At 43.4% G+C, this 21169-nt stretch overlaps 1 protein-coding gene across 6 annotated transcripts in view; it reads right to left on the reverse strand.

Annotated features, from left to right (window-relative positions):
* The window catches only part of GPR155 (G protein-coupled receptor 155), a 283844-nt gene that overhangs the window by 46386 nt on the left and 216289 nt on the right, over window positions 1-21169 (reverse strand). For all 6 annotated transcript variants that reach the window (XM_086956156.1, XM_086956160.1, XM_086956159.1 and 3 more), the window contains exons 8-9: window positions 12608-12692; window positions 719-809 (exon numbers count right to left, since the gene is read on the reverse strand). In XM_086956156.1, the coding sequence (XP_086812282.1) occupies window positions 719-809; window positions 12608-12692 (176 nt within the window). The remainder of the gene's footprint in view (window positions 1-718; window positions 810-12607; window positions 12693-21169) is intronic.

Below are 21169 nucleotides of genomic sequence, written 5' to 3' on the forward strand. Positions count from 1 at the left end.
CAGATACAGGCAGATTTGTCTTCCAAATGCACTTCCTGAATAAGTTTTTTTTAAAACTCAAAGAACTATTGGGCATTATATTTGGAAAAGTTGCCTGTGGCGGACGAGGGAGATTCTGGGGACAGGGGCTCAGACCAGGAATTGGATGATATGCGTGAGCACATGACGCAACAGGGTGGACATGTGGCAGAATAGATATACTAAACGAACTGACAGTGATGGTGGACATGGGTGCCGGGTTGTTGCTGATAATTGTAAAATGCTGTAGTGTTAATGAACGGTAGGGTGGGGGGGGGCGAAAATGGAGGAGGGAAATACACGGTTGATGAATACGATGCCTTGATTGTGGGGACTGAACCTGCGTGTAACTATGATTTGTGCCAAATGTCCACTGTTGATATTATTATGAATCGTATACAAATGTCAAACTGCATCATTGTTAATCTTATGACATGGTGCCAGATTTTCTGCCAAATGTATGTATAGGACTAGAAATGCCAATAAAAAAAAAAGGAAAAAAAAAAAAGTGGCAGATTTCACACGATTCGCTTTTTAGGTGAATCATTCCTCCCAGCCCTATTAGTAACATCCCAAAGAAAAGAGAACTCATTTGCAGCTACTAGCTTTAGTACACTCACTCAGGTTGGGTAATCTGGAAGGGTTCAATTTGCTTATTTGTAATGGTAATGAATAAAGTGTAAGGATGCTTTTTTTTTACCTGTGACGTTCCGTAGAAGAATGCTGAATCTGTGCTGTCATTGTTGCGCTGACCAGCCATCAGAAGAATTCCCACAACAAGTGCCGGGACACTGTGAATTAAGAGCAACAGATGCAGGTCATAAACTGTTTTCATGTGCACACACACAAGGATTTGTGAAGCAGATTTTTCTTTTCGTTCTGATAACTGTATGCCAGGACAGCAGAATGACAAAATCACTTCATGTCATCAAGGGCAATGGTTCCAGTCCTGGGTTTTAAACCTACAAATCATTGGCAGCAGGTGTGTTAGTCTAATTAACTCCGTAAAAACACAATTATACTAAAATATCAGGAGTGCACTTTATTAGCACTTTAATGTCCAGAACTGGAAACAGTGTCTGTGATGACATGAAATCAGGTGGCCACCTCAAAAGTCTTGCGATCGATCAGAAACATGGTCATCATATGGTGCCCACTCCAAGTCAGATTCTCAGTGAAGCATAATACAATTATTGCCCTACAATCGTAAACATGACAAAGAATGGCAGAGGGCAGACAGGAACACAGCAAGAATAAGTCAAGTATTATTAATTTAGATCCAATTTTATTACTCAGTTTTCCCAAACAATTCCCACAAAAGACAAGTATTTTATTTTAGTGTTCCTTATTTTGAACGTGTTCAGGAGAGGGGTACTCTAGGTCCTGGATATAGCAAGTACCTCCTGAGGTTTTTATTTTGGTTGCTAGTGAGACAGAGGCTCCTAAAGGAAAAGCCTTATGAGTGAGGGTTATTTTTTTCATTCTAAACGAACACAAGTCTACCAGCGCCACACCATGTTGCTTTCAAATCCCAATGAATTACCCACAAAGCCATATAAAATATGTGCCTGGAATTTCTCAGAGGAAAAATCAACATATGCAGGTCAACGCCTCAATGGCTTCTCTTGGTCCATTCCTAATGCCCCACCACTAATCCTACTCCTAACATTAAGCTTTTAATAGTTGTCCCAGCAGCCCCTATTCTCTAAACCGAGGTCACTAGCCTCTATATCCGGCCCTCTCACATCACTACATTACCGAACTAGTCTTGTAATCCACAAACATGGGAAAGTAGTAGAAAACAGTAAACACATGTGAAAAAGTATATCTGATTCACACAAATGACCACTGTAGAACATCTAATTTAAAATTACCGAGGACGTTAGTTAAGACTTCAACTTACATTTACTTCTTATGGGTAACTTACTACACATTCTACGAGGCAACCCCTACCTTAATGCAGAAGAGATGTGTGTGTGGGGCAGGCAATCAAGAAGGAAACTTGACAGACCTTCGCAGCTTACAGTCCTTCACAAATTGAAATAATGACTCATTAATTTAATGGTTTATTGTTTAGGGGGATGAGCCCTAATTCTCCCTTTCCGGTCTTGAAATGAATGAATGAAATGAAATGAAATGAATGAATGAATGAAATTAAATGAATGCCTTGGGTCATTTCTGGCACGGATGGTTTGCTTGACTTTTGCGATCACAGCTTCCCTGGAGTCTGCTGTCCTGTCCTGTTTCTACACCCCTAGCTGGGCCACACTGACTCTATGTGGTAGAAAGAAACGACTTCATATTGCTTAGGAAGGAAACCTGCCTTTAGCTCTGGCCACGCTTCACACTAGGTCTAGTTAAAAATGAGGCACATGCACATAGGAGATGGGCCTATAGCGTGCAAAAGCAAAGCTGGCTATACCCATTCATGCAAGGCTCCACTGTTGGCAGACTGATATTTCTGTGCACAGGGTGCCCCTTCACTCATTTTCTGGATTGCATGTGGTAAAACTCGGTCTTGCCACTTATGTCGCTGTTTTAAGATTATGATATTCCTGCAAGTATCCTACCGTTCTTTAAACATCATTCCCTCCTTCTAAATGCTTGACACTTTGAGAACAATGGAGCCATTGCTACATTTGCCCTGACGAAGTTCAACCTTGAACGAACCGAGTTGGCTGATGCTTTGCGCTAATCCCAGGGATTGTTTGAAATAAAGATTTAGATATTTTTGGAACAAAGATATTGACCGAGCTTCTTTATTAACGCCATATTAACTTGGGAGTGCACCGCTCCATTGTTCTCAAAGTTCTGTATAACTGCTGGGCAGTTGGCATCCCACAACGGCGGGTGCAGGAGCAAAGTGTGCACACCGATTTTCATCATATTATTATTCATTACTTGGGATTCACATCGAGGAAGTGCGACAACTGGAGTCCGCCGTTGGTTCTTCACTATCATAAATGCTTGACACTGCTGCTTGTAGCATTGCAAGTGATCAGCCAGATACTGAGACTTGGCTTTCTGATGGTGCTCAGCACACTGTATACACTCCACTCCATCCAAAAGTTTATGACCAATATCTGTCCATCAGACCCCGACCTACCTCTGGGCTTGCTTGCAACTTCCAGACCCAGGGATGCGTCCATCTATCCATAGAGCCCAAAGAAGCATTTGCTATGTCCACTTCGATTGCTGTGCCCAGCAGCCTCACAGTGCATCGCATAGTGTACCCAACTAATCTCACCACCCACACAAGAAGGGCAGAGCACTGGATCACAGTGCTAGGGACTTAAAGTGGAGGGAGTGAGAGTGGCATCTGCCATATTTTATCCGCTTCTAGCCTTATGGCTACACAGCACACAAAAGTAAATCAACAAACACAGCAAGATCTCACCCAAAACTTTGTGAGACCCCGGGTGGCCATCATGGGTCTCACTGTTGTCAATGGCAAGATTTTTGTTCTTTACACTGTATTATTAATCATAAGAACAAATAATCGAGTTTACTTTAAGCAATCCTCCCATCATTACACTGAAATTCTACTACCAGATGCTAAAACGAATGGGCGCATTCCATCCACCAGCGATTACCTTTCACCACAGAAACTCTGCAGCTTCGCTGTACCAAATATTTACCATGAACAATCACAGCTGACAAAGGATCTGCTTATGCTAATTTCTCTGTATTCTGGTGGTGCAGTCATTTGGCTTTTGTTATTGAATCCAGACTTTGCTGCACTTATTCTGCTCTATCACAATCAACATGCACAAATCAATTCTTCTGTACATACTGCTCATTCACAGCATGGTGGCACAACATTCTGTAGGTGCACATCTCACCTGTATGACCCTTCAAGACATGAAATCCTTTACATCAGGGTTCTCCAAAGGAGAGCTTGAGAGCTACTAATAGCTCTCCAGTCACATTTGAGTAGCTTCCCTATGTGCAACCCATTCTAGTTTGAAGAACAGCTTTTGATTTGTTGAATTAGGTCAGTTTCCTAAATTGAAAAGGAGGTTTTTGAAAGTAAAATGTGTGTATTTTTGACACAAATAGCTGCAGTTAATAAATATATATTACGTGTATACGATAAAACGTGTAAGTACTGTTACTACAATCTCTTCCCTAAAGCTTTGGTTGGGAAACCCTTAATGAAACTGGAAGGAAACATGTTCTTGTTAAACTGTAGGTCGCACCCATGTCGTAGGCTTGGTATTTTCGCATTCTTGGAAAATGCAAAACCGAATGCACTCTTTCATGCTGAGACCTGGTTACATGGGGAATGAGGCCCCAACATTGCTCAGGCTCTCCCACCGGATTACTATATACTACATAAGGATAGAGAAAACAAAAAGGGTGGAGGCCTTTTAAATGTTGAATTAATCCCCTTGCCACCCCGGATTGCGAAAGCCATGGGTTTGCTATCTCATTATCCCCTACATCCACATTTGCGGGAATCTTAGCCTACAGCTCTCCAGGCACCCTATGCCAATTCAATAAAACTTTTCTAGAAGTAGTAGCAAGTTTGGTGACTAAGTACAGCCAAATCACGGTGCTAGGAGATTTAAACTTGCACTTAGAAGATGCTAATGATAGTCTAGGAGTAAGCTTTGTGCTTGACCTAAAGGCCATCCTGTTGGAACAAATGGTCCAGGGACCCACACACATAGGAGGTCACTTGCTGGACCCCATGTTAATGAATAACTACCTATTACAGGTACTAGACCCCATACCTCTTACCTGGACAGATCAATATTATATCCCCATGGCACTCAAGTACCCAGCACCACACCACCGCAGAAATGCAAGGTAGTTGAGGACTGGTTTTGGTCCAAGCTCAATTGTGACAGCTGGAGAAATACGCTTGAGCGTGACGTCACCTCGCCTGGCAGGAGACCCACAAACAATTTACGTCATGGTCTAGGACTGGCTGATCTATGCTTTAGATCAAACCATTCCCATGAAAACCCGGACTCGGAAACCTAGAAATAAGTTTGCCCAATGTTACTCACCACACGTTAGAATACAAAAAACCCTGTAAAATTGTAGAAAGAGCATGGAGAAAGGATTATGGGGGAAAACAAAAAAATAAAGAGAAGGTGAGGCTATATCATATAGAAACTGGACAAGCTCAGGCCTCCTTCTATGAGACAACAATTAAAAATGCTGCGAATTCCCAGAGTATGATATTCAGAATTGCAAAGTCCTTTTGGGGGGCCTTTCACAAACGCCCCGGAGGTTGAAGCCTCCACGTATATGTGCAATGCCTTGTCTAACTATGTTAATACTAAAATTCTGAATATCTACGAATTATTTCAAGAGACCAAAGCAAGTGATAACTCAATTTCACCGATCGTTAAAGAGAATGGATGCACACCTATCCTTTCCAATGTTTCTCCCCTTTTGCTGTAGGAATTCTCAGCCCTCTTCGGGAAAATTACATCTGTCCCTCTTGACCCAGCACCTCTGAGAATTCTTGCTCTTGAACCGGAAACAATTTTCCTCTCCCTATTGGAATTGATTAATTTGTCCCTGGAAATAGGCATAGTTCCCTCCTCAAGGAAACACACTGGGGTGAAATGGATAAAGATCTACCAGCTCGGAAACTGCAGATTTCCATGACCGCTCTAGGACTGGTACAATTAGTGGAAGTCCCAACCCACATAAAAGGTCACATTCTCGACCTCATTTGGTCTTCTATGCCAAAGGTGGCTCTCACAAATATCACACCTTGCATCTGGTCGGACCACCACCTAATTCTATGTGATATACCTCAAAACAATCCTCAGGCTAAACTTCCATTAAAAACCAAAAAAGTGCGCCAATGGAAAAAAGTTGACCCAGAAACCCTGACTAACGTCCTGTCCAAATGTATACAGAAACCCATGACTCCATCAGATGGCGTAGACTTAGATCTAAACTATGATACTATAGTAGTCACCCTCAGGCAATCAATTGATGAGATAGCCCCTGAAAAGACACAAAAAATAAAGGGTGCAGAAAAAGGAGCCCCCTGGTTCACTCAAAGCCTAAGAGATCAAAAAAGAAAGCTCCGTCATCTTGAAAGATGCTGGAGGAAATCTAAAAAGGATATTGACCAGGAACTATACAGAACATCTTTTCAACTGTATAAAAAGCTTATCGTATCAGCCAAGAAGGACTATTATGAAACACGTATGAACAACGCCGTAAACATCCAGAAAGAAACCTTCCAAATACTGAAAGAACTAAGCAAAAAGGAGGAAAAGGTAGAGACACTGATTGACTGTGACACCTTCCAAGGATACTTTCTTGAAAAAGTAGCGACTATCCTGTCAGACATCAAGAAAGACAACTCAACTATACACACCATGCCATCGCCCCCTCAAAACCCCTCAACCCCTATCATTACTAGTTTTCCTAAAATCGACTCCACTACCCTTAGACAACTAGCAGCATCAACCAAGTCAGGTTCCCCTGCCGACCCCTGCCCTCCCGATATTTTTCGGTTAGCAATTCCAATCTTGGAGGACCAGATCCTAGACCTCCTAAATAATTCATTAGCTACTGGATCATTACCAACCACCTTTAAAGAGGCACGCGTCAGACCCCTGATAAAAAACCTGGGGCGGATCCAACTAGCCTGAAGAACTACAGGCCAATCTCCCAGTTGCCGTTTTTATCAAAAGTTCTAGAACAGCATGTGTTAAAATCATTGTCACCCCTCCTGGAATCTCACCATCTACTCCAGGAACGGCAAGCTGGTTTTCGTGCCCACCATAGAACGGAACTAGTAATGCTGTCAGTACTGGATGAGCTCAGATGCATGGCTGACAGTAAAAAGCCAAGCGCCCTGATATTATTAGACCTTTCAGCGGCGTTTGATACTGTCAGCCATGCATTGCTCCTGGACAGACTAGCCAGGATCGGGATAAAAGAACAAGCTCTCCAATGGCTAACGGCCTTTCTACTAGGGAGGACGCAGAGGATCCAGTTAGCAGATCAGGTCTCCGATGTGGGCGCCTTGGTATGTGGAGTCCCGCAAGGGTCCGCACTCTCACCACTTTTATTTAATTTATACCTGCAGCCACTGATAGAATCCTTGGCAAACATGGGCTGTAAAGTCTTTAACTACGCCGATGATACTCAGCTGTTGCTGAGTATCGATAGCACAACATCGGCTCAGTCCATGGCCCAAAATATACTACGGTTCACAGTAAACTGGATGACATCCAATCTATTAAAAATTAATCCAGATAAAACGGAGGTCCTTGTAGTTTCAACCTCTACTTCCCCCTAGAACGATTTGTTCTGGCCACAAGAACTCGGACCTACCCCAAAGCTGTGTCCTAGTGTAAAGAGCCTCGGTATGAAAATCGATCAGGAACTCTTGATGACCAACCAAGTGTCCGCTGTGGTTGGCTCTTGTACCAACCTGATCAGGCAGCTACGTAAACTTGTCCCTTTACTCTCAACGAACATGCTTCGAACCATTGTTTCAGCCACAATAGTGTCCAGAATCGACTACGGAAACGCGTTATACCTAGGTCTTCCAAAAAATTCTATTAATCGTCTACAGGTCATCTTGAACGACGCAGCCCGACTAATCTTCGGATTACCCAGGCGGACCCATGCCTCCCCTCTGCTTTATAGGTTACACTGGCTCCCTATGAAGCAGAGGGTTGAATTTAAGAGCATTTGTATTTGCCATAAAGCAATTCATGGACAGGCGCCAGCCTATATAAAAGATAGGCTTGAAGTGTATGAACCCAAGCGCGCTCTGCGATCCTCCGACTCCTTTCTGCTATCCTGCCCACGCTTTAAACTGGCAACCAAAGGTGGCAGATCCTTTTCAGTCCAAGCTCCCACCATCTGGAACAAGCTACCAGAGGTGCTTCGTAGAGAATCCAATCTTCTCCGCTTTAGGAAATCCCAGAAGACCTTACTCTTTAAGGACGCGTTTACATCCCCGTAAGACAGGTCGGTATTTCCATTCTCTTCCACCTTGTTTCTTGTTGCTGTACTTGGTCAGAAGCGCTTTGAGACCTGTCGGTGAGTTGGCGCGAAAAAAACCCCAGATACAAATACAAAATACAAATACAATGAACATATCTGATTTAAAGAAGCCTAATCTAGACCCCTCCTCTGTAGAAAACTTCCACCTTATCTCCCTACTTCCAGGTTTAAGTAAGGTGGCAGAAAAACATGTTAATAGATTTCTTGGAATCAAACTCAATTCTGCACCATACACAGACCGGCTTCCAGCCTAAGCACAACAAAGAGAGTGCCTTATTAACAGTAGTGGAGAAAGCAAAAAGGAGAACGAGTCAAGGGGTTACAGTGGCCATTGTGCTATTTGATCTTAGTGCGGCCTTCGACACGGTCAACCACTTCATACTTTTGGATAGAGTTGTCAGGATTGGCTTAGCAGGAAGAGCCTGGGAGTGGGTGAATTTACTTTTTAAAAGGAACAAAAATTCCAGGTCTTTGATAGGGATTGTTCCTCGGACAAACTGCCAGTGGCTTGTGGGGTACCAAAGGAGTCCTCAATTAGCCTCACGTTGTTTAATATCTATCTTCAACCCATGGCAGATATTGTAGCCCCTTTGGGGTCTCTATAGTCTCCTATGCAGACAACAACCAGCTGGTGATATCCTTTGCCCCAGGCTCGGACCCTGTAACATCTAATTTAGGGCCAGTTTGGAGCAAATAACTAGCTGGATGAACAAGCCATGTTCGAAGCTCAATGGAGCTAATACGAAACTAAGATTCTGGGAAATAACTCTTTGGTCCAACAAGGCTTAGGTTGGCCCACTGGCCTTGACTCCCCACTGATCACTAATACTGTGATAAAGAGCCTGGGGATGTGGTTGGAAGATACCCTGACCATGAAAGTCCACGCTACTAAAACTACGGCAAGCTGTTGTGGAATTCTGAGGATGTCACGCAAGATTTTAACCTTGCTGCCTCAGACTTCTAGACGAGTGGTGGTTCAGGCACTTGTCCTTTCATTGCAGGATTATGGTATCTCCTTGTACTTGGGCTCTCCTAAAGAAGTTACCCGGAATTTGCAGACTGTGCAAAATGCAGACGCACATGTATTGTTGGGAATACCCAGGTCTTGTCAGTTAGACAGAGATTGAGAGATCCCCACTGGCTGCAGACTACTCAAAGAGCAGAATTTAAATTGCTGTGTATTGCCTGCTGTGCTTTACAAGGTCCATTTTACAGCTGGCCATCCATTACTCCCCCATTAGGTCACTTGACCCTCAAATCTTTACCTGGCGGCCACCCCAACTATGTAAAGAGCTAAAAGAGGTGGTCAGTCGCTTAGTTTCAATGTACGAAAAAGCTGGAATTCCCTCCTTCTGGCAATTTGAGCTACAGAGAATGAACTACTTTTTCGGTGAAAAGATTAAAACCCAGGTTTTTAAATAATTCAGTATTCAGGTGCCCTTTCTGCTTTTCGGCGCTGCCTCTGATCCAGCACTGGGATGCCTTTGGGTCACCATTCGCTTTACAAACTGTAGAAATAGAAATTTAAAACTGAAATTTAAGTCATGCTATGTTAGGGAGTCTTGTTACTGATGTTCTTTCGTAGGTGCCATGGGCCTTGCATACATGATTGATAAGGCATGTTATGGTCTTCAAAATTGAAACATTTTGACATTATTGCTGGTGACTTTACCTAAGGCACTGAGGTGGTCACTGGTATAAATTCTACATTTGGTGGCCACTAATAGAATCTTGTCTGAAGTGGTTACTTTTATAACACTGATAATGTGGGATAGTAGCTCAGGACAATTTTTATTGAACATAAGTAGTTCTACGACTGCAAACCGACAGAGGGCCCTGATTTTGAGATAAAATAGAGAGTTCTCCCGAGTTATGATCTTTATCTGCAGTTGAGCTAAAGTCCTCAGGGAGAAAAGGAGGGGACTCGGGTTTACAGGGGCGCTGTAGTTCAGTTTTGTCCCCAGTGATGCAGAGGGAGCTATTCTGTATGCAGATGTGAGCTCAATAAAGGTAGTGAGACAAGCTATGGAGGTTGTCAGGTTCCTCATCCAGCTTAAGTTGGAACTGTGAATGGTAAGTATATAGGTTATAAACTCTTGTAGTTGTTTAAGTTGGTTATGTAAACATTGAATTGTGTTGGTAATAATGCAAAACCCGGGGAGATGCCACAACTGATGTTTGCTTTTATTTAGAGGATAAGAAACATTTTTATATAGGGACTGCGGTTTCAGAAGAATGACACAAACCTTGTCAATGGTGTTCCTCTAAAGGGGGCCAATATAGACAATGTTTCTACCAAACCGAATCGTTGGCACTGAAAGTGGCTGAAAGGACTAATGGAATTAATTCAAAAGGGTGACCCGGATCTCAGAAGTAGAGGTGTTCTTCCATAATACACAACAGAATGTTATCCATGCCTTAATGTGATCCAAAACCTGTTTGAAAGAAGTTTAGTCCACCATTTGCAGCCGAGGACAATTGACGGAAGAGGACTGTTTCAATCTGGATCCAACATGTATTTTTTCAGGATTAGAATGATGATTGCAGGTTTGAGATCTTAAAGGATGAATCCTCTGGAGAAACTGGCATTAAAGAATTGATTGACTATGATGGCAATGATCATTTTCAGAGTTGTGAGGTAATAGTGGATGACTCTGACATGGCATATATTACAAACCAGAGAAGATTATGTGAAGAAAGTCATGATGGTGCTAAAGTCGGTTCTCCAGATTGTTCTTAGCTCAAAGAGTGATTTCGCAAGCTAGTATAGGAGGATGAGGGCCCACCCCCTTGACCAACAGAGTTGTGCGGGTGATGAAAGACTCTAGGTTCAATATGTTGTTGATAAAACATTACAACAGATTGTTTTTGAGGGGGCTAGAAAGTAGTATGCTGAGCTGGGTGTTACGATCACTTTAAGGTGCTGAACAAACTTTTTAGTTGGGCCTGCCAAGTCTTTAATGGAAGATTGGAATTAATCCTCCTTTGTCCTGGTATAAGTTCAATTGTGCAATCTGGAGTGTTCCCGGCAATCTGTGTAATCAGAAGGTAATTTTGTTTTATGCCACCCAGCAGCATACCATAGACGCCTAAGTCCCCACACTGAATTTATTTATTTACAAGTCAGAACTATATTCTGCACTGTCAATTGAGTAAGAACCAGTAATATACGGTGTTAAGGATGCAAAAGATTTCCCTGTGATAAGATGTAATGCCTTATATTTATCAACAGTCCCATCATAGTCACTTTGCATGGACTGTATTTCATAAACATAATGCTTAAAAACATTTCTCAATATTTCAGCAGAAAAAAAAAGTATCTCTCTTGTAATGCTGCCATCTATCCTGGAAGTTTACCCAGAAGTATTCTTCTTTTATGGCAACTCATTAAAAACATGCATTAGTTACGCCAATAGGTCTGGTAATGTCACTGCTTGTTTTTGTTTTATCATGATGTTTGCAAAACGTTATTGTTGAGAAAGCTACTAGGATCTCATCAATCCTGGCTAAAAACAAAAATATAGTTACGGGCTCATAAATCATACATCGCCGTAGCAGTCCTTGGCACTTGAAGGAACTACTTTGCGTGTGGACAAGTTCCTTGCGAAAGAGAATAGCGCTGTCACTCATAGTGAAATTGGCCATTGGCTGGAGTGGACTGACCCATTGCCCCATTCTGTATGCTGTAGTGGGAGGAAGACAAATGTTGACGACGCAATAACAGACCAATGGAGGAAGAGGGATGACTGGATGCCCCTTTAAATATATATATTATACATATAATTTTAGTAAAATCAAGATGTCTTTACTAACAGCAGACATAAAAAGGAGTCTGGTTATCCAAATTCACTGGCAACATCTACAATATATAGAGCACAAATGCAAGGCTTTGCCTAATGAAGGACAAAATATAAACTTTCTTCAAGTTATTAGTGCGGGTCAATTTGAGGACACATCAATATTTAGAAATCTTGAACTGTTTGAAGAATATACACCAAAGTGCCTCACATGGTACTGTACATTAGTGGACCGCTGCATAACTAAGGGTGCTTTAACAACATAAACATCCCCTCTGGTTATTAAAATACAGTGGTCTTTTTCTATCCTTGCAAGGAAGATGGCAAATAAATGGAAATAGACATAAAGACAACATTAATTTATAGACACACCAGAGTGAATGACTTCGTTCTTTGTTTTCGCAATCACAATGCCGTGCTTTTGTGAATGAAAAATTACTTGTGCATCCGTGCTTGTCATATCAATACTGATAACCTCCAAGGTGTAGGTAACAATACCCTTGATTGACAAACAAATGTGGACAGACTGTGTAGCACATTAACTTTCGAGACATGACGGGTACACTCTTCAGACGTAAAGAGTACTGCATCATTCAGATAATTAGTGCAAACAGTAAATTATATGTTGCCGGCCACAATTTAACACCACTCTGAGGAGGGAACTGAGTAGCAGGCAGCAATTACAAAGGCATATGCCCACAGAAAATAATAATAATTGCATAGGTGGAGGGCAGACTCAACAGATCCTATGTCCAGTGTCACAAAATTACAACATTAAATGCCATTTAACTTACCACCATCCAAGGAGAATGATAAATCCCGCTGGAAGCTTCACTGTTTCTCTTTTTCTTAGCAGAAATAAAGTAATTGATATGAGACCTGAAACAAACGTATGAATATGTATCATACTACTGCACACATACAAAAGTTATCTCTCAAGCAAATATAATCAAGGTCATATACAAAAGTCGTCAGCAACATTAGGAATTCTGACTTCTGCATCCCGACATGACCCTGTAATTATCAACCAATTAATTCCCCGCCTCCCGACTCCTTCATTTCTTAAAAAAGCAAGTCTAATCTAGAATCATTCATGAACATTCATCTTACCAATCACACTCATTGCCATGTACATTGTATCTTGATGCAAGCAAGATCCATGACCATACAGAAACGATTCTGTTATCTTCCATGATGACCACCATGTCAAGTTGAGGTCTACATTCCCCTGAAACACACCCTCACAGACCCACCTCATCCCAACCCAGGCCTCCTCTAAATAGTCTAATTCTCATCATTTCATTACACTATAATTCTCTTGGATTTTTGGTCCATTATGAAGGGTTAGTACCATGCTCCAGATCCCATCTACAATTTCAGGTACAAGGTTCAGAGCTCCTCCACTGGATGTCTACTGCACACCTGAAGATCATCTATAACATATAAGCTTATCACATTCAACAATGGCCCTATTATCCTGAGAGACAACAGATAAAGGAGGCCTCATAAACTATTATGGACATCATCCTCCCACCAGATTGTTGGTCATATACATCAAAAATTAAAGCACCTTGAGACCCTCGCTGGTTATTAGAGCACTTCATAATTCCATGATTGATTGATTGAATGAAAGAAGAAAAGATAAAGGGGTGACTGATATCCACAGAGACTAGCTCTCATTCAAGTGCATCTGGATCAAATCTTTTTTCCAATTCCTATCGGTGAAGTTAATTAATTCCTTTTGAAGTACACCGAATACTGACATCTACCATACCGCAGGTGACAACTATTCATTTGTTGAGTATTGCATTAAGCACATTACTATCCTGTTGATTCTGATCTCTCTAATGTGAGCTCTTGTCTTGATTCCATTATCATGCCCAACGGTCAATCAAAATATCAACTCCCCACCATCCACTACATCAAACCTTTGACCCGATGCCCTTATGGCTGAGGCAAAATGAGAAAGCCAAGGAAATCCTTTTAACACTTTCACTGCGGCGGCTATTCCGCCACAGAGCTAAGGGGCGGGGGGCCGTGCGGCGCTCTCGTGCTGGTGACGGAACCGCTCCGTCACGCCCCTCGGGTGAGCAGTGCTTGTGACGGAACGGTTCCATCACGGCCCCGCCCACTCAATAGAATGCTCCGCGTAGATGCGAAATCGGTGAGCGGGCCGTGATGGAACCGTTCCGTCACCAGCACAGCCCACCCGAGGGGCGTGACAAGTGTGGGACGGGTTAATAATTTTCCAATGAGTTCAACAGAAAAAAGATGGATTTGAGAGATTCTGACAGGAAATGTGTCCATAATCTCTCAGCACGATCCCCACAGAATCTGCATTGAGTCATAACACTGTACAAGTAACACAGGTTACCTTCCAAGAAGTTTATATCAACAAAGCTATAAATCGCAAACTCATCCAGACTCCAAACCATCCCAACTTCTTCACCATCATTGTTCCAAAAGCAGTGTAAGGAATTAATCGAGTTTTTCTAGGAACAAATGAAAATCACTGAACTTGCAATTTCACCGCCATCTCAGTTCAGTTGCTTCCTGGTCCTCACCAGAAATCCTGGCTACCCAGCTGGGCTTTAACCACGTACGAACAGGCTCAAAGAACCCATGCTCTGCAGAATCTACAGATGGATCCCCACCGAAACCAGAAGAACGGTCACCCAAGCACTCGTCAGCAGCAGGCAATGCCCTCTACGCAGGAACCATGACCACACTCCAGAAAAGACTCCAACGCAAACAAAACACCTCCGCACGCCGCATCCTTGGACTCCCTCGCAACAGCCACATCACCACCCACCTGAGAGACCTACACTGGCTTCCGGCCAACAAGAGGATCACCTTCAAGCTCCTCACCCACGCTCACAAAGTGCTCCAGCATACCTCAATGAACGACTGTCCTTCTACACCCCGAACCACCAGCACTCGCACTCACCACCATCCCACGCATCTGCCGAACGACCACCGGCGGAAGATCATTCTTTCACCTCGCTGCCAACACATGGAACACCCTCCCCATCCACCTGCGTCAGACCCAGGACCTCCTGACCTTCAGAAGACGTCTCAAGACCTGGCTGTTCGACCTGTAGCTGCTCCCCCCTTCCCTCAGCGCCTTGAGACCCTCACGGGTGAGTAGCGCGCTTTACAAATGTTTGATTGATTAATTGAAATTATGGCTAGCTTTAAACCTCCTTATTACTCTACCTGATGTTACTTTACTAACCTCCTCTCAGCAGTGCATCCACATTGTCCCCCTAATGGAAAAACCTGAATAACTCCTCAGTAGTCAAGACTGGCAAAGTCAAGCCTCTAATTATCTGTCAAACTTGATGATCTAAGCAACTTTTATCCAGCACCTGGTGTTCATTTCCTGGAAAATGTACTTTCAACAATTTTTGTGGCAAACTCTATTCTGTGTTTAAACTGGGTACGGCACTGAGACTGCCTCACTGCAGGTAGTGGATGATGCTTTGCGACCTCATACCTCAGCAGTTCCTGGTTGTTGATCATCCCAGACCTGTCTGTGGTCTTTAATAGGATGGATCAACAGGTCCTGCCTGAAAATCTGAAGAAATGGGAATGGGATGTTACGTCATCAACTAATTTTCTTCCTATCCAGTACAACACTTTCAGTGGCTTAAATCAAAAGAATAATACTCCTGAAGTTCCCGTCAGAAGACATAGCCCAAAGCTCCATCCTTGCCACTACATAGTTCTACTGGAACCTTGAACCTCTTGCTGAGTAAGACTGTGTCTCAGACATATCCCACATCAACCAACTGACAATACCCAGTTGTGACTGAAGGTCTTCTTGGCTGATGAAATTACACATCACTCCCTGACCCTGTGAAAAATCTACATCCACCTGTGAATCTCTCTGTACTTTCAAGACTTCACTCCCACTCCTCCTTAAAGTGCAAACTACCATCATGAACTGCCTCAGGTCCCTAGATATTATCTTCTATAACAGGCCTAATCTCAATGAGCTCGTGGATGGAATATTAAAATGGAAATGGCATCCTACTCTATAAATAATCAAATTGAGTTTTTGAGAATCATTGATCTTTCTAGAGTGATTAGACACCCTCCATGGCTACAGTCACACTATAGAACTACAGGTACATAAATAAAAATAAACTGATCACTTTTTCCAGGATGACTGCATTGATTTCTTGGTTAAAATTAATTTGGTATTTCCACTACACTGGATAGTGTAAAGCACAAATAACAGCCGTGAAATACTACAGCAGTGTGACACCAATAAAGCGCAGGTTCTAACAATCCAGGTTACACTGTAATTTTCACAGCTTCAATTGTCCTTACTTTGCAATTATATTAAAACTTGAAAACCCTATGATTTATCTAAATTAACAGAGGGGAAGTAAAGAAGGCAAGGAGTTACTAATAAATCTATTTACTTTGATAAGACTAGTCAGTTATTCGTCATTGCAAATTCAAACAAAGCATTCACTATGTTAAAACGTTTCTAAAATAGTCATGAAACCTCATATAAAGATTTTCCATTAATGATACAATGGATAATTCCTGTGACCAGAAATTAATATCTAAAATTGTATATATTCGTGAGAGCTCTCAAGCACCCTGAAGTCCTTAGTGTTAGAACATATATTTATTGTATTGAATATCTTTATTCGGCAACTTGATCACCATAAAAGAATACATATAAAATACATTTCCAATACACAATAAAATATTAAAATACAGTAAAAGAATAAGGTGCAACACAATCACCAATTTGCTACCAGCAGATATGGCATCAGACCGTTGGGCCCCCCGACTGCAGTTTCAGTAAGCGGGATCGCGTCATCCATGCACTTCCCAAGAACTTTGCTACCCCACAAATCATAAAGGAAGATGATGAGTCCGTGGAGAGTACACGAAGAGCCTGTCTATGGCACCTCAACCCCAGTTCCCTGCAGACAGGTTTCAGCCAAAATTTCTGCGCCCCTTTATAAGCTGGGCAGGCAAAGAATAGATGGGCCACAGACTCTGTTGGTGCTACACAGCCAGGGCATGAACGCAGGGGGGCACCAGAGTTTGACCACCTCACCATAAAGTCATGCACCGGAAGCGTCCCATATCGCAGTTTTAGGTATAGTGCGCGATCAAAGGGTTTAGTTATCAGGTCGAGGAAGGGTTCCAATTTCCTCACACATTTAAATAACAAAAATTGGTCCGTGAGTGAGCCCCCATCCGTGGCCCTCAACACATTACTCTGAACCCAGTCCCAGTATAACTTTTTGATCACATCCTTTGGTGGCGGTGAGTGTGACTCCCAAGCATCTCTTAGCCCTAACTTAAGAACCAAGTCTTTCAATTTATTCAACCATCCAATTTTTTTTCCCGTGTCCAGTAAAAGAAGATCGTCCAGCCCCTCAGCATATTTTGCAAGCTCTTCCGTTCTTCTTAAACGGGTCCAAAAGAGCAACGGGCGTAGCCTTACCAAGTCCTTAAATGCTCTTCTGCCCAGATCTAATCTCAGGGGAATTAGTGGGGTGGAAGCAGGAAGAGCCACCACCTTCCTTAGAAAATTATTTTCCGCTGTCGATAGATCTGATACATTTTCGAACCCCCAAAGTTCAGAGCCATATAATGCAGCTGGGAGAATCTGACCCTCGTATATGGCCATGGCCGGGGAGACAGGTTTACTACATGATTCACGTACTTCCCTCAGAATCACCCCCAATACTCTTTGATGACTGAGTAACATTTTGGCCAAGTGATCCTTCCAGGTCATTCGGCTGTTTATCCGGACACCAAGGTAGTCAAAAGACTCAACCAGCTCCAAAGGGACACCATTAAGCAGGAAATTATTTTTGAATCTTTTAGAGGGGGAGAGTGCCATCAATTTAGTTTTTGAGGTATTGATGGTTAAGCCTCGGGTGGTACAGAAGGAGCTAAACCGGTTCAAGAGTTTTTGTAGACCCACTGGGGATTTGGAGATTAATATGGTGTCATCGGCGAAGAGTAAAGTGGGGATTCTTTCCCCCGCCAGGGATGGGGCATCCGTCTCCTCCCCCTTCAGATGGTCCACCACTCCATTCACGAATAGGGAGAAGAGGGTCGGAGCCATAACACATCCCTGACGTACTCCTCTCCACACAGGGATCCTCTCTGTCAATTGTCCCTGGGGTCCCCATCTAACCTTCGCGTAATTCCCCTCGTGGAGCTTTACGATAAGGTTCAGGAGACCACTTGGGAAACCCATCTCTCCTAGAATCTCCCATAATTTTGCCCGGGGGACCAGGTCAAAAGCCGTCTTGAGATCTATGAAGGCCATATATAAACTGCCTTTCTTGATGGTAACTGCCTTCCAATAGATAACAAAAAAACGAAAGACCTGGTCCATCGTGCCTACCTTTCTTCTGAACCCCGCCTGTAGGTGGGAGAGAATACTGGTCTCCTCCATCCAATCTCCTACTCTTGAGATGATGACCCTGCCGACCACTTTCTGAATTATGTCTATCAGACTAATAGGTCTGTAGTTCGCAGGGTCGTCTCTTACCCCCTTCTTGAACACGGTTACTACCTCTGCCCCTTTCCAGGAGTCTGGCACCTGGTGACCCCTGGTGATCAAATTCATTATAGTAGCGATTAATTTAGCCCAAGCCTGCGGCTCCGCTATCAACAGTTCTCCAGGAATCGCGTCCTGTCCAGCTGCTTTCTTTGGGGTTAGGTGCCTGATCGCCATCACTACTTCCATGGTCGTAAATGGAGGATCGTCCACCCCAGAGAAAACTCCATCTCTCAAACTATCTGCCCCAGGGCTAGTTGTTTCCTCATTACCTCCATAAAGGGATGAGAAATGATCAAACCATTGCTGGCTGGTTATATGTGCAGCCAATGGTTGCGATTTCCTCTGCCTAGTTCTATTGATAAGGTCCCAGAAAAGGTTCGGGTTCCTACTACTTACAGCATTGGCTAAGTCCTGCCAATGCTGTTCCTCCCACTCCCGCTTGGCCAATAATAATACATTTAGGTATTCCTTCCTGGCCGCTCTAACCAGCAAAGGATACCCAGAAATCAGGGCTTTTGTCAGATTTTTCCTTTTGCCCTTACACAGGACTGTATACCAAGGTTTATTAGAAGAGGGGGGATTGACAGTATCCCTATTGCTTTTCCCTTTCGAGATGAAAAATTTGCCAACATGATCAATTGTAGCTTTATAGGCTGAGTCAAGGGAGGGGTATGGGACCCTGCTGGTCTGATTTTCACCCACCCAATCTTCCAGATCAGAAGACAAGCCCTCAACCAATAATTTTATCGCCCCTAAATCTTCCTCCTTGAGTTTAGCCTTATCCCATTTTAATCTACGGTTGTTATTATAGGGGATAATATCTTTAGATGTTTTTAAGGTGACATTCATCCTCCTATCTTTAAGGGTGCCCCAATAAAACTTGCAGCACAAGGGATTGTGATCGCTATCCTGGCTTGGGAGGACTTCCATGTCAATAAGCTCTGCCCAAAAATTAATACTCATTAGGATATAGTCAATTCGGGATGGCCCAGTAAGCCTATTAAAGGTCAATGCCCCTGCCTGGTCGGATATAGTCCTGCCATTGAGGGCTCTTAACTTGTGAACCCTGGTCAATGTATTGATTTGAATAGCCCTAGCCGACCACCTCCTAATGGGGGGCAAGGATAAACTTGGGATGGACCATTTTGAATCCTCCTCTTCAATGCCCAAGGGGTCATCTCCGAGGAGGGGTTCAAACGTGCAATTAAAATCACCCCCCACAATAATTTTTGCTGTTGAAGGGCAATTAGCTAAGGCGGAGTCCAGGGCTGTTAAAGTCAGAGAGGTAGAGTCACCAGGTGTCCCTCTAGCATAGACATTGAAAATGTCAAGCCTACTACCCTCTAACTTTCCTCTGGAGGAGAGATGGAGTATATCATTACACTCCAAATTGTGGCGTGTGACCACCCAATCCAGTTCTACTTTAATCCAGACCATGAGACCTCCCGCTGGTCTACCCTTTCCCTTACTTACTGCTGACAGAAAATGGGTTGTATACCCTGATTTGTGTAATGGTGATAGGCTCCAAGTTTCCTGAAATAGGCAAACATCGAACCCCTCAATGAACGTATGCCACTCTGGAATGTCTAACTTCCTTTTTAGCCCCGCAATGTTCCAAGAAAGGAAATTTATTACCCGCCTGGTCTTACATCTCCCCCCCTCCTGTGCCGGGTGAATAGGTGTTACGAGGCAACCAACCATGCTAGTCATAGGCCCGTCAAAGGAAGGAACCTCTGTAATGTTATTAATACTAACAGTTTGAGCTGGAAAAGAACTACCTTCCCCTATACCTATGCTACCACATGGTCTTGTTGGGGCCCCCCCACCCAGAAGTTCACTTGCCTCCCCCCCAGGCGCTGAACTTCAATCGCAATCTTCCAGCCCAGAAAGCTGGGAAAACCGATTGTAAGTGTCCAGTGGGGTAAAAGGCCTCAAATGATTCATCCTGGTGCCATGGTTCATCGTATGTCTATAAGGGACAGTAGACCAGGCAGAGATCTGTTCAGGTACCAAGGAAAAGTGTTGCCCAAAATGGGTATAATTGTTATTGTAGGGCAAAGTAAGGGGTGGTCTATAAGAATGAGGTTTATTTGGATATCTAAATGGAGTGTCCTCTGGCCTAGGATAGAAGTATGTTAGGGCCCGAGGAATGATGCAAGTTCCCCCGTTTCCTGGTGGCCAATTTAGGATATAATCAACGGCCCGAGGGTCTCTAAAATTGACCACCACTAGATCCCCCTCCATATTTTTAGTTCTACTCCCCAGCCAGTTAATCCGTCTAACATGGACTATATCTCCATCTATGTTGGGCGCTATCGGCCTATACGTCCTTAACCAATGAATAATTTTATTCTTAAGGTCAACATATCCCTCCTTCTTATTTTCTGCTAGCTGAGGGACCCCTGTTAGGACCACCACAAAGGGCACTGCTTCAGGGGGAATCTCCACTTGTGGCACCTTTTTGCGTGGTATTCTATTATTACTAGTTTCCCCTTGTACATCCTGGTTGTTGCTTGCCGGGACCTTAGGAATAGATTTATTTGAGGCGCCACCCGATTCAACTACTGGTGTCTTTACATGTTTAGGAGGCAGTGGGTTTTCGGAGGGAAGGTCAGCTCTACCCTGGGGCTGAATAGTTTGCTTGCCCGACTGAGCTGGGGCAGGTGGGTTCTTTTGGACAGAGGTAGGGGGGGGCCTTATCGGGGGTGTAGGATGCACCCCCCCACTCCCCTGGGTTTTTGACAGAGTGGCCATACTAGTTATAGCTGCTTCCAATATGGTAAGTCTGATTTCCACCTTTTTGATA

This window comes from Lissotriton vulgaris, chromosome 2_1 (assembly GCF_964263255.1).
Source record: "Lissotriton vulgaris chromosome 2_1, aLisVul1.2, whole genome shotgun sequence".
NCBI lineage: Eukaryota > Metazoa > Chordata > Amphibia > Caudata > Salamandridae > Lissotriton > Lissotriton vulgaris.